At 38.4% G+C, this 14,117-nt stretch overlaps 2 protein-coding genes across 4 annotated transcripts; one reads left to right on the plus strand and one right to left on the minus strand.

Moving 5' to 3' along the window:
• The first annotated feature begins 2,705 nt into the window (after window positions 1–2,705).
• On the plus strand, window positions 2,706–8,954 carry wdr31 (WD repeat domain 31). 3 transcript variants are annotated; one of them, XM_011479090.4, is made up of 10 exons: window positions 2,706–2,990; window positions 3,477–3,550; window positions 4,196–4,328; window positions 4,539–4,613; window positions 4,736–4,880; window positions 5,288–5,388; window positions 5,494–5,561; window positions 6,555–6,696; window positions 7,042–7,204; window positions 7,285–8,954. In XM_011479090.4, the coding sequence occupies exons 2-10, from the start codon at window positions 3,504–3,506 to the stop codon at window positions 7,485–7,487; spliced, it is 1,077 nt and encodes a 358-aa protein (XP_011477392.1). In that variant the 5' UTR covers window positions 2,706–2,990; window positions 3,477–3,503; the 3' UTR covers window positions 7,488–8,954. The 3 variants fall into 3 exon arrangements, with proteins under 3 accessions (XP_011477392.1, XP_020561519.1, XP_078809189.1); XM_020705860.3 differs by lacking the exon at window positions 2,706–2,990 and adding an exon at window positions 3,065–3,214; XM_078953063.1 differs by lacking the exon at window positions 2,706–2,990 and adding an exon at window positions 3,226–3,418.
• Window positions 8,955–9,253: 299 nt separating this feature from the next.
• Window positions 9,254–13,915, minus strand: bri3bp (bri3 binding protein). Its single transcript, XM_004072345.5, has 3 exons — window positions 13,503–13,915; window positions 12,742–12,844; window positions 9,254–12,646 (listed from the first exon to the last, which is right to left on the minus strand). The coding sequence occupies exons 1-3, from the start codon at window positions 13,674–13,676 to the stop codon at window positions 12,225–12,227; spliced, it is 699 nt and encodes a 232-aa protein (XP_004072393.1). The 5' UTR covers window positions 13,677–13,915; the 3' UTR covers window positions 9,254–12,224.
• Between the last annotated feature and the right edge of the window lie 202 nt (window positions 13,916–14,117).

The raw sequence follows: 14,117 nt of genomic DNA on the forward strand, positions 1-14,117 counted from the left end.
TCTGGTTCAAAGTCACTTAGATCACCTTTCTTCCCCATTTTGATGTTCAGTTTGAACTACAGCAGAACATCTTGACCATGTCTACATGCCTAAATGCATTCAGTTGCTGACATGTGATTGTCTGATTAGAAATGTACATTAATGAGCAGTTTGACAGGAGTGCCTAATAAAGTGGCCAGCAAGTGTATTTGTAGTGTGGCAGGATACTAACGAAAGACTTCTACAGACTACACTGGAACATTTAAAGTTTACAATATATAGATTGTATATCAAAAGTAAGCTTTAAGTATAGTAACTCACTTTTAGTATAGACTTTGTATACATGAAGTACACTAAATTGAATTTGCTGAATTTGTTGGCATCAGTCAACAAATGACTACAATATTTTATCTGTTATAGCATTGAAGTACTTAAAAATAAATAAGAAATGCATTTCTCTTCATTTTAAAATATTGTTTGTGGTTCTGTATATTGTGTCCAAGCAGCATTTTAGAAAATTGACATAAACCCTGCAGTTGAGTTAAGATGCAGGAAAGGCATTAAGGCTGACAACAAATGCACAGTTTTACAAAACATTTTGGCAACTAATTTCTGCACATTTCATTTAAAAATAAAACTTGTTTACCTTCAATTGGGTCGTTTGCATTTATGGTTATAAAAGAAAAAGATTCCTGCAGCAAACCATTCAATACACACTCTGGAAAAAGGCTCAGCAGAGTTTGTACTTCCTGCGACAACTCAAGAAGTTCAACCTGCCTCAGGAGCTGCTGACCATCTTCTACACTACAGTCATTCAGTCTGTCCTGACCACATCCATCACAGTCTGGTTTGGATCAGCAACTAGGCACGACAGGAACACACTGCAGAGAATCATAAGATCTGCTGAGAGGATTATTGTCACCAACCGTCCTTCCATTCAGGACCTGTACTGGTCCAGGATCTGGAATCGGGCCGGTAGAATCGCAAAAGACCCCTCTCATCCCGGACACTACCTTTTCAGCCTTCTCCTGTCAGGCCAGCATCTTAGGACAATGTGCGCCATAACCACTTGCCACAAAGTCAGCTTCTTCCCCTGAGCCGTCACTCTGATGAACTCCTGGCCACTCACAGAGCACGGAACCCAAACATGAGAATTGTCACACCGGAACATACTGTTGCTTTTTTATTTAGTTATGTCATTTATCCTTATATCTATCTTCATTTTATTTTTTATTTATTTATCCTTTTTTGTCTCTACCCCTTTACACCTTCTTATGCCTTGCTATAGTTTGCACGAGAACACAATACACCAAAGCCAAATTCCTTGTATATAAACTGTACTTGGCCAATAAAGCTGATTCTGATTCTTTTAGGTTTAGATTAATTGGAAAGCACTTAAATTGTACAACTTTTGTAGCATATAACTATACAAAAAATGTAGAAATTTAGAGAATCTCTACTGATTGTCAGACAGCTGAATGGCTGTAATGCTGAGACGTCTAAGAAATATTTTGTTTATGACAGGCCTAACTTTGTGTCAGCAATGGCTTTACTGAATACAGAGACACTACAAGAAACCATTTATATGGTGATTGCCTTCCATTTCTAAATCCTCAGAAAAACTCACATTTCTATAACTTGAAGAAGTTAGTAAGGCACTAACAGGTTACACATAAATTTGAGAATGAGTGTCAGCATTCGTAAATCCATTTATGAAACAGGACAAGAACTGAAAAAAAGGCTGTGTGATCATAATATCTAAAGAACTCTCAATTTAGTCACATCTTTTGCAATGCAAAAACAACCCATTAGCATTTGGTGTCAGTTTTGGATAGCACATGCTTCTGGCAGAAACCTCTAAATAACTTAAAAATGTAAAATAAATAAACCTCATAGAAACAGCTAAAACTTTATTCCCAATATCAGAGAAAAATTGTTCATTTGATATGGGACTGCGAAAATCCTTATCTCAGGCTTTAGTTTATTACAAAACATAAAACTGCTTTATTTAGAAAGAAATAACTTTGATAAAAAAGTGATCTTGTTAGAGGAAACAAAAAAATCTCTTAATATGTTACCTATGTGTAATAATTTAAACAACAAATATTATTTTTAACTATTTGTGTAGTTAGATTGGCTCTCTAAAAGATTCTGTCTTACTCAAATAAATGTTGTGTTTAAAATGTAGACCTAAAAACCTTATTTAAATCACTTTTTAATATTTAAATCACTTTTAATGAAGTGCTTTTTTGTTATTGGTTTTAATAAATCTTAATGAACCTTTGAATTCTGGAGTGCAACCACAAGATGGCACAATCCAAGGCTTCAATATTCTTCTTCCCAAGTCCACGTAAAGGCAGAGGGTTGCTTCAGGAAGGGATAAAACCAAAACCCAATCAGTCATGCAAATCAGGAAGAAACTTTTATATGCAAGCCTAGGTTAACGACGACCGCCACCGGTGATGTTGATCTACAGTGTATTGTTTGAAAATGGTTAAAGAGAGGAGGAATGGATTTATGTTGGCAGAGAAAATAAAAGCAAATGAAGGCAGAAAGGCTTGACAACACATCTGTGTAAATATGCAAATGTTAAGGAGAGGAGACTGTAAAGTTGAGGATAGGACTTTGGGGGTGCTGTAATAGATAAGCAGGTTTTATTTTGTAAAAGAAAACGGACTTCCGGTGTTTTCCCGTCTGCGAGTCACGTGACACACGAGCGGCTCTTTCCTAGATACGAGAAAGCGTCGCTTCACGGTCGCTACGCAGAGGGGGCTGGGTTTGTTCTAGTTGAACGACACTTTTGTACCCTTTCTTACAACGTCAAACTACGATGGCATTCCGTGGGATACGTCTTACTCCCGTTTTAACAGCGACCTTTCTAACTTTTACGCTGTGTAAAACACGTTTCAGTGCCACTGATGATCTCTCTTAGCATGACCGGGAAAGATTAGTTAGCATGGCAAGGATCTACTAACTCCACTTCATACCGCGACCACACCTCCTAGAGACAGGTATAATATGTGTTTCTGTGAAATATATGCGCTCCTAATTTGTCATAATAAAGGTGAAAAAGCTGGACTTGTTGCATAACGAGTGCAAACACTTTATAGCAGGTGTTTTGGAATGACTAATTCCTTGTGACGGTAATGACGCGGCGCTAATAGGATTTGGGCTCTCGCCTTCCTGTTGCTGGGTTGAGAAGTTTGCGGGGATAATGAGGGCGGAGCTTTGTGCAGTGCGTGAGAAAGTGGTTTTTGTGTAGTAGTTGTTTTAATCTGACTGAGAGCATGATATAATGAATATCGAGCACACAGGAGATTTCCTTCTGCATGCAGTGCTTAACGTGATTATGCTCTGCAAATTCATTTACAGAGCTCTTAAAACGAGACAAATTGTAACTTTGCAGCAACTATGCAAATATCTCAAATCATTTCACACCGTGAGTACAATCCAAGAATGATTCTTTGAAATCATGTGATCTATATTTTGTGTGTTAGTGTGGCTGCAGGTTCCTGTATCCAGACATGGGCAAACTACAGAGCAAGTTTCGAAAGAGGTCTGACCGGTACAGGTACATTCAGATTGGTATTTCAATCAAAATTGCATTCTGCACGTTAAAAAGCTAAAAAAAAAAAATCATCTAGACTAGTGATTTTTATTTTTCAACCGTTTTTGAGTCAATGTACATTATAAAAACCTCAAGGTACAGCATCAACCAATAAGTTAAGAAAAGAAACTTTGCAGCCAACATTCACATTTTGTTTGTAAACTTTAAAAATTACTTTTAGAGAACCAAATAATTCAAGAAAAATATGTTTTATTAATTATTTTATTTTAGATATAAAGAGTGACGTGAACAAAACCCCTTAAAGACTTTTTTACAGTGTATAACTTCTACAGTAAAGTTTGATAGAAATTGGATTGATCAACCTGGCTATGTTTACCCCAAAAAAGTAGGAATTAATTCATCATTGAACATGATGATGATTTGAGTCAGAAAAAATCTGAATTGTAACTGAAAATAAAATGAGAATAGTAAAAAAAAAACACAAAAAAAAAAAAAAACAGAGCTTTGGGATATTTAAAGTAGAAATTCTTTATTTTTTGAATAAAGCAGAAAAATAGGGAGAATTATGCTTTGCATACATTCGGGAAATTTAAATTCTTTGTTTCTACTGTTGTGGGAATGTCTTCATGTTGCCTCTGCTCTGTGCAGAGCATCTCAGGGAGAGAAGGCCGAGAACTCCTGTGACAGTCAGGTGCTGCAGTACGAACCAGCCCATCACGGATCCGTCAACACTGTGACTAACCTCAGCCCGGATTTGTGTGTCTCTGGTGGGACTGACCAGGTGGGTTTGAATCCAAAATTCACACATGTTAAAGAGTTACAATCCAAGTTAATCCCCAATTATTTTACATTTCTAACATTAACAAGGTGTTTTAGGATATTCATGCATACATATGATACACTCTATTCACTGGTTTGATAAACTTTGTTAGCATTTCTTACTCATGCAGATTTTTGGGTGTTAAAGCTGTTTATGTGTTCACCTCTATAGGCTGTTGTAGTGTACGACTGGAGACAAGGCCGGACGTGTCAGTCCTTCCAGGGCCACAACCGAGAGGTTACCAAGGTAACGTTAATGCTGCGTGTGAACAAACTGATAAAAGGCGGATGCTCGTCAGAGCCGTTGACCAGACATACGACTAATGAAGGTCTTATCTTCTGTAAACTCTTCCTCTGCGTCTCCTTCAGGTGCTTTGTTATCCAGGTAGTACATGGATCTTTAGTGCCTCACGGGACAAGACTGTTCTGATGTGGGACCTAAACCAGGGAGACGAGCCCATTCAAGAGTTTTGTGGGCACGAGTTGGTGGTTAATGGGATAGCTGTCAGCCCAGGTACATCCACAGAGACTCTACAGCTGGTTTGCTTTTGCTCTCACTCAGGCATTAGCTGTAGATCGTTTGCTGTTTGAGTGATCCTTTGAGGAGACCTGACCAGAATCTGTCATTTTATTAAATCACTGGGCATATTTGGTAAAACGTTTCATGTGTTCCACAATTCTCACAAGGCTGGATTGAGCTGTCTGACTCTACAGGCACAGCAGCATCACTCCCAATATGAAGAATTATTCTATAGACTGTCCTCTTCTGCAGCTTTCTATCAACCATAAAAAAACTAATTTGATATTTATTTCTGACTGACACATTTTTCCTATCATGTCAGAATGTCTTGACTTAATTTTATATTTGCCACGTTCTCCATTTGTTAGTCTTGTTTCTTTATGTCTAAAACCTGTATACAGATGGGACAAAGCTGTGCACGGGCTCTCGAGATAACTGGATGTGCCTGTGGGATATCGAAACTGCAAAATGTGAACAGAGACACAATATCTCTAGAAACCTGGTAAGATAAAAAACGAAATTCAAAGCAAAAAAAGTCATTTTTTTTCCATTTTGAATTCCTGTAGTGCAGGATGGGATGTTTTTCCACTGAACTGTCGTTGTCTAGGTGACTCATGTTTGCTGGGTTCCGGCTAGCTCCTCTGTCGTCCAGACCTCTGAGGATAAAACCATAAGGTACCAGCATTGTTATGCTTTTATAAATTTGTAATGCATTCAGGTCGGAACTCTGAACTTATAGTTAATGTCAGGTTATTTAAAAAACAAATCATTTAAAGACCCACTCTGATGATAATCACGTTTTTGATGTTTTTAACATGTTCTGGTGGCATTTTTCTGTTGATGTAGGACACATGTAAAGAAATGTAAGCTTGAAATTGCATTTCTGAGTATTTCTTTATTTAAATCGTAGATCGGGAGCAGACGAATAAAATCTTTTTGAAAAAGAGCGTGAAAAAAAACACACAGGGCGAACCACAAGCTCCCTGCTCCACTCCATTCTGATGCATCCACTTGCAGACAAATAGATCCATGAACATTTTCCTCGTCTGAGCTGGAATCTGGATCAAAACTGTTATCAAGCTGGATAGCTCCAATATTGCTCAAAAATGTTGATGCACTGGTAATTTTAGGTTGGAGCTGTAAGCTAGTGGTTCAGAGTGTAAACGGATAGCTCAGTTATGGGAGACTGGAGGGGGCGGGGGACTATTTGCCCCGCCCATAACTCAGAGGCAAATTTCTTATGAACTCCTGCAGGTCTGCAGAAACTATGTTCTAGAAAAAGTTTTTTTTCATATTGACTAATAATGGCATAATCACAATTAAAAGACCCTTTGAAAGTAGATGGAAAGATGAAAACATACTGATGACTTTCTGAATGTTTGACCTATCAGTGTTGAGAGTCAGGACATTTCCAGACTATATGTGGAAATCTTGATACCTGTGTTTAATGACCCACTTTTGCAGTTGATTGTTTTGTAGTAAAGTAAATAATGCAGTGTGTATTGAATCTCTCTTGACTTTACAAAGGATCGTTCTTGTTAAATTGTTGGTCTTGAACACCTGGACTGCTGGAGTGTGGTTTCTGTTAAAAACAGCAGCAGAGGGTGGACGTTGTCACGGTAACTCCATGTGTAAGGTGCAATGTTTCACACTTGTTTCTCTGTGCAGAGTCTGGGACAGCCGTTCATGGCAGGTGACCAACACCTTTCCGGCTAAGCAATACATCCAGACACACTGTGACGTCTCTCCAAATGGGAACTACTTGATTTCCAGCAGCAACGGCTTTGGAGGCCAGGGGTGTGAAGCCACGGTGAGACCATAAGAAGCTTTTTGGGGCTTGACAGGGTTAAAGTCCCACTCCTATCATTTCTTTGGATCTATTTTCAAAGCTTTTCCAGTGGTCTTTTTATTACAATTACACTGTTTGTAGGCAAAATAGGAATAAAAAAAAAAAGGTGTCATTTTTTTATCAGAGTGGGTCTTTAAACAACAGCTCTGCCTCTGTGAGGATGACTCTGTCTACAATTTTTTTGGAGCTTTATGTAGTTTGTAGAAAAATGAATCACCATAAATGTTCTTCCCCTGTTTGTAGAGGAAGTCTTGAGAGATTTGAGGTGTCTGTGTGCAATTAGAAGAGCTGTGTCTCTGTTGTCAGCTGTGGGACCTGCGGCAGCCTGGCTGTAAAGTTGTGGAGTACAGAGGTCATCTCCAGACCACAGCCTGCTGTGTGTTTCTGCCCGTTTGCTGTGGTGGCACGGCAAGAGTTGCAACTTCTTCTCATGACAGCTCAGTCAAAATATGGGATCAAAATACAGCAGGTGAAGTCCTGGATAAAGAGCGAGTTTTTTTTTTTTTCCTGGAAAATCCAGCCTTTTCTAACTCGTCATTCTCATTTCAGTTTGTCTTGGAACGCTGTCACTGGACGGTGCCGGTCCACTGGTTTCTCTGGCTCCCAGTGATCTCAGCAATATATTGTGTGCCAGCTTCAACTCTGGGCTTCACCATATCCAGCTGGAAGAAGGATCGCAGGAGAACCAGGCTGCTGGTACCGGCTCAGGCGGCTCGGCAGGCCTGGACATCAGAGTCGTGGCTCGTTTTTGATAACACAAACATCTCTTTTTTGAACATAATTATCTATTTTTGGCTTCAGGAAAAGCTTCCATGTTAAGAACAATGCAGAGGTGTATGACAACGGGAACAGACGATGTTTGGAGGCTGCATCTTTTCTCGGTCAACGTTACAAAATGATCCGTTTGGCAAAGTTGTGAGGACTTGTTAGGATCAAAACACTGGATCAGTCTCTAAAAGGATCTGGACAGAACCATCCTGTTTGTTTGGGAAAGTTTTTGAACATGATCCACACAGGGCCACAAACTGACAACTTCAGACTGAACTACTTTGGTATCACAGCAGAATAGTTTAGGTTTTTTACAGTTCCTTATTTTTCTTTTAAAAATAATGAACTACTGGTAAAAGAGGGCTTTGTACCAGTGCACCCTGGCTCTCGTCTGATGATTGAACTCCACTTGACAGAAATAGTTAGAACCAGGTATTAAAAAAAAACAGCTATTGAAAGGTTCCTGTGCAGTTGACCTATTGGTTACTGAAGAGGGTAAACCTGAATGCATACGTGTTATTGGTTCCAGCAGCCTGTCACGTTCAGACGGGCATTCCAGTCTCACTTTCTGCCAATATTGTTCAAATTTTAACTGCTATTATTGAGATGAGTGTTACTAGTTCTTAGCTGTGCAACTTGGTGGGATAGATTGATCTTGACCTCTCAAATTTGAGTCAATCATAAACGCATTTGTCTCCTAGAACCAAAAAGAAAAAAACCCAAACACAGTGGAGATCTTTTAAAAATGACTATTCATTCATGTTTTAAAGAATGTCCTCTTTTTTTGTTAAAAAAATCGAATAAATGACCTTATTTAATATTTTTAAGCACTGCATATTTAATTGATAATGTGAAACAGTACAGACAAATTAGTTTTTATATTTATAGAGCTAAACTACTTCTTCTATATAGTAAAGTTTACTTAGAGAATCTGAAGCCACCTATAACCTTTTATTTTTTTTTGTATATTTACAAACTTTTTTGGTTGTAAACCAATTGAAAAAAAAAAGAGAAAACATTCCGTTAGATGGATTTTTACTAGTTTAAACGAATATCTGTGTTTCATGTAGGAAAACATTTCATATTTTGATCATTTTTACAGAAGCCACTTAGAGTTGATCTTTTGCTGTGGTAACTTTGACCTTTGCAATATCAAACCACTATGGATAGAATGAGTTATTTTTTTTAAATTAAATGATGTAACCATAGCTTCCATGTTGATATGTCATAGTTAAATTGTAATTTTGGTCACTTCCTGCTTAATACTGGCAAGATGAATTCCATCATGATGTGTGTAAAGTGTTAATGACGGAGCTTAGAAGAAAATATTCTGTTAAATATTCCTCTTTTTTTAGATCTAATAGATCAAATCTAAAGAAATGTTTAGCAGTTTCAATTTAAATGACTTGAGACTTGCTAAAATAAAAAAACTTCATCTTGTAATTCAGTAATACTTTTTTGTAGTGTGGTTCTTTTCAGCAAAGCGTTTTATTCGGATCATCAGGGGTCTAACGTTCCAAATACCTTCATACCCTCTTTATGAACTGTTCACTTGTTGCCATTATATGTAATAGCTACAAAACTCACTACTGCCACCTACTGTCAAGAAAATGCTTAGATCTAAAATGAATGCCAAACGAGTTTTTTTCAAAACGTCACTTTTATGCATATTTAATTCTGGAGCTGTTTATTGTAAGTAGGTTGTATTTTATTTTTCTTAAGAAGAAAGAAAACCAAGAGGACATTCAGGTACATAGTACTGCACTGTTTATTCAAATCTGGACCTCATTTTCACTCTGTCAACACACACACACACACAAAACTACACAAAAAAACATTAAAGGTTTACATGTTAAGACACTTCAACTGACAGCAGAACAGTTTGGTTTTTTTTACAAGTTGCTTTTTTTAAAGAAACAAAGATAAAAAATATATCAAAATACCTCCTGGAAACAAAACACAAAGCATTTGTGCTCACGAGAGTCATCAATGCCTCATGTAAGAAAATTCAACACAAAAATAAGAAAAGCTGGAGAAATACAGTACAGTGAAAATCACATGATGGCATTTCATTCATCAGACCTTAGACATCAAATAAATATCTTTCATCAGCAACATGTGAGATCTAAACCCAGTGATGAAGTGTTCCGTCTCCTTTAGTCTGAATTGAGTGTTTTAAAAAAATGCCAGAGAACTTTAAAAGAAACAAACAACAAAAACAAAATGTCTACTTTATGCAGTTTTCAGTGCTTGAATATAAGATTTCACAGACATCTTTCTGAATTTCAAACCAGCTAAAATACAGAAACAAGAAGATTGGACTACTAAGACCTTAAGACCCACTCAACATCTTCCAAAGACGGCATTTTTGTGCACCAAATATCTTTAGTTAAACCTCGTCTCTCAACTTCAGGCGTTCATATGTTCACAGGCTGACCTGTGGGCTCTCAGCACATCCCAAGACACCACAATCAAGTGAGCTGCCTCTCTGTTAAAAGAAATGGACGTAGGGGTCAGGATCTGTGATAGAGCACCAACACCATCGCACAATGATGGACAGCTAGAATCCAGATCAATCCCATCATTTTAAAGAGGTTAGGAGTGAAAAAAAGAAAAAAAATCAAACTCTTCAAAAGTACAATCCGGTTCTGGATAATCTGACAGAACAAATCTGATATCTCCACTGAAGCGGTCAACAATATCATTATGATCAGTGTATCAATAAAGGCAGCATGCATCACAATTTAATATCTATCACACAGGTCAGGCATGACACCTGGGTGGTGGAAAAAGAACAATTGATTTAAAGCTTCCAAAGAATGACAAATAAAACAAAAACCCAAACACTTAAACGTGGCAGAACTGGTCTCCTTTTTCAAACAGGAAGTCTGACCTCTGAACTCCCACAGTGGAGAACAAAACATCTCCCATGTTTTGGTGGTTCACCAGAAAAAAGGAATGCTCCTAACATTAGCATAAAAAAAAAGACATGCTACCTTAAGCAAAAGACATGACATGTCCTTAACCTTGAGACAAAATAAAGTCGGCTCACAAGAAACGCCTCAGAGGTTCGCTATAGGAAAATGTGCCATAAACAAAGAAATGCATTACAGTTATCTAAAGATCTACTGATATAACATGATCAAAAGGCGAAGAAAAAAACAGCGAATGTATTGGACTGAACAAAAGAGGCAGGAATTAAATTAGTCATTAAAAAAATTAGTATTCTTTTATAAATTCAATCAAGCTACCTGGGAACTACCACAATTAGGTCTGCACAATATACCCCACATTTATCGTTGTCGCAATATCAAGCCGTGCAATATGGATATCGCAAAAGACAGTTAAAATCGCAATAAATGGTTACCTTAAATCTGCTAAAACAATCTTATGGCAGCTGGAAGTATTTAACGAAACAAACAAATCCCTTCATGAATTGACCGATCGAACGGACTCCTTTCCATCACAGACCAATCGGATGGAGCCCTTTCATGTTAGATGTCCGTCTCCGATGTAAATGTGGATCATTTGGAATGTATTTTTAAACTGTTGCAGTGAAATGGAAATTATGTTTTTGGTTGTTTTGCTATATGTTCATATACTGCAAGTTATATCGTCATCGCAATAATAATCACTAATATCGCAAGTTTTCTCATGTCGTGCAGCCCTAACCACAATAGTGATCCAGGTGATGGCGTGCATGAACACGCCTCCACGCTTTCAGGGCTGCATCTTCATTGGCCTCCAACACAATCCGAAGGATGCAAAAAGTCCAATATTGATTTATATTTAAAACATTTCAGTTGAACCTCTGAGGATAAAGGGCGTCACACATGTCGCTATTAAAATCATGATGACTACTATAATTACACTTGAAATAAAAAAACGTTTCTAAGCAACTTGGAGACCAGGGGATGTTTTTTTTTAAATTATCTTAAATTATCCAATTTCTTCTCATCATGTGTTGGCTGACTCCCTGAGATATTGCTGGCTGTATTTTTGTCCAGAGTCAAATGGTGACATTAGTGAACTGCATTTTTCCATTTTACTACTTGAGACACACACACTCACACATTTACAGGAGAAAAAGAGGTCCTGATGTCAAACGCTCACCACCATGGAAGGATGACTCCTGATAAAATAACTACATCAACAAGTTTCCAAATTTAAGACGACAACCGCATAAATAAATGTAATTATTGTAACAAATCAACTTAAAGGTCTTTCTTGGCAGTTTAAAAAAAAGGCCAAATTACGTCCTATTCTTTAAGGTATTTATACTATAAAAAAAAAACATACAGGAGCCCCCCCCCCCCCCCCCCCCCCCCCGTGCTTTTTTTAAGCACAAGCATTGTCGGAGGTTGAAAAAAGGGGATGAAATTCCAGTTGGGTAGCTTCTCAAGTAGAAACAGATCACAGACTTCTCCAATACTCTCAAACAGATTAAAAAAAACACTTTGGAGACCTTGAAATGCCAAAAAAACCGAAAAACGTTTTCTTGATTTTTTTTTTTTTTAACATCTCTTCAAATTAAAACCCACAGGAGTTTTTCAAACACTTTTTTTCTACTTTAAATTTTCTCTTTGACTGACAGAGTTGTACAATTACAGTAGTTGTGTTTCTGGGGATGTGCGTAAGAAACAGTAACGTAGCAACAAACCGCTTAGGTTTGTCCCCGACCATCCCATGAAAACTCCTCTGGGCTGCAGCGTTCCTGGGCTTCACTGCTCCCCGCTGCGCTCCATGCTGTCCATAACACGGCTCAGCCTGATGTTGAGCAGCCTGACCTGAGTGTCCAGGTGGTCGATTTTCTCCTCCAGGGAACCAGCCCCGCCTCCTCGGCGCCAGTAGGCTCCCACCGGACCCGTCATGAAGTACACTGCCATGATGAAGCACAGCGGCAGTACTGCGCGCTCGGGGTCACCTTCAAACTTCTGCAGGATGTAGAGGCAGGAGAGGGCGAAGAGCGTGACACGTGCCAGCCAGAAGAAGCGCCCAAAGATGGCGTGCAGAAGGTAGAAGAAACCTCCCAGGAACATGGAAAGGAACCAGTAGGCCACAAGAACAGCTGCGACCAGAAGGAGGGCACGCGCTGGGAAGTTGGTGAGAGACGTGACGCTGAAGTAATGGCTGAGGTTTGATGCTAAAGGAAAAGAGAAATATAAAATGATTAAATTATTTTCAGGCATGACCCATTTCCTGTGATAGATTTCACTTTGTTTAAATGTGAAGGCTTACAATCAATTCCCATCACATCCAGCAAATCGGACCAGATTTTCCAGATCGTTTCCAGAAAAGAGTCCACTCCATGGACAAAACGCTCGGTTGCTTTGGAGAAAAACTGAACAGAAAAAGTGAAAAGTTTACATGTGCTCCAAACACAATGCTAAATACTTATATATTACAAATAACTCAGAAATATATATATATATATATACACACACACACACGAGGGTGGCTCATACGGGAACTAGGATGCCTCTTCATTACCACAACAGAAGAACTTCTGTGTTCTCTGTATTTTTGTAACACTAAGAGTTAATTGTGACATTTTCAGCTCGAACTTTATCAATGTTTCGGTCTTTTACTTTGAAGGATAAACAGGAAACGTCCATTTTCAAAATACCGGAAGTACCGCTGAAACGATAAAGCAAACGCTGGACTTCCATATGTCTGCCAACAGTCTGACATCTTTTTTTCTTTTACTTTGATGCCTTTACATCAGGTTTTACTCCACGTCCCTTAAATACATTTATAACATGTTATAAAACGATGAGGGTAAAAAATACTTTTGTAAACGGTATAACCTCTTAAAAGCACAATTAATAAAGTTTAAATTCCTGATTAGTTGAAGTGATGGCAATATGGGTACTTTCTCAAAATGGCATCCATTGTAGTGTTGGGTGGGCCCGCAAAGCGATTCATTCCCGTTCGCCACTTGCCAGATTGGAACGCAGAGCCTACATAACCGTCTGCTGCGCCCCTTTCTCTGCATTCACCTTGTGTAAGCCTCTAATGTTGTCCTCTCCAAACACGCTGCTCAACGTCTGATAAATTCCGTTTGCGACCCTTCGGAAGCTGTTGGTGCTGGTCCTGCTCCTTCCCGCTTCAGCTGAGCACAGCACAAACGCGAACAGGACTGAAAAAACGACGAAAAGACGGATTCCCTTCATGGCAGCGAAAACCTAACGATTTCAAGGACAAATGTGGATCAAAATGTTGCAAATGAACAAAACAGGAAACCGATTAGCTGGTTGTCTGAAGCGGAACCTTGCTTAAAAAAAGCTGACGGACAGTGGGTAGCGGTGATGGCGGAGCTCTTTATGCCTTCAGGGACATCCTGTAAATTTTCCTTTCCTGCTAGTATGTGACACCGATAGGATACACCGCGTTGCTGTCAGAAGTGGCATCAAGAAACGTAAACAACACTTGTAATGTGACGTAAAAAAGAACCTGCTAAAGCTTTTTATCGTCTCCATTTTACATCGCATTTTTATCCTACATGGCAAACGAAACGTAATATAGACAAATAAATTAGGTAAAATGATTATGTGTATTTTCTGACAATATTTTAAAAAAAATTGTAATAACCAATAAGTATACGTTTTAATTTC

The sequence above is a fragment of the Oryzias latipes genome, chromosome 9 (assembly GCF_053564925.1).
Source record: "Oryzias latipes strain Hd-rR chromosome 9, Olatipes_Hd-rR_3.1".
NCBI classification, from domain to species: domain Eukaryota; kingdom Metazoa; phylum Chordata; class Actinopteri; order Beloniformes; family Adrianichthyidae; genus Oryzias; species Oryzias latipes.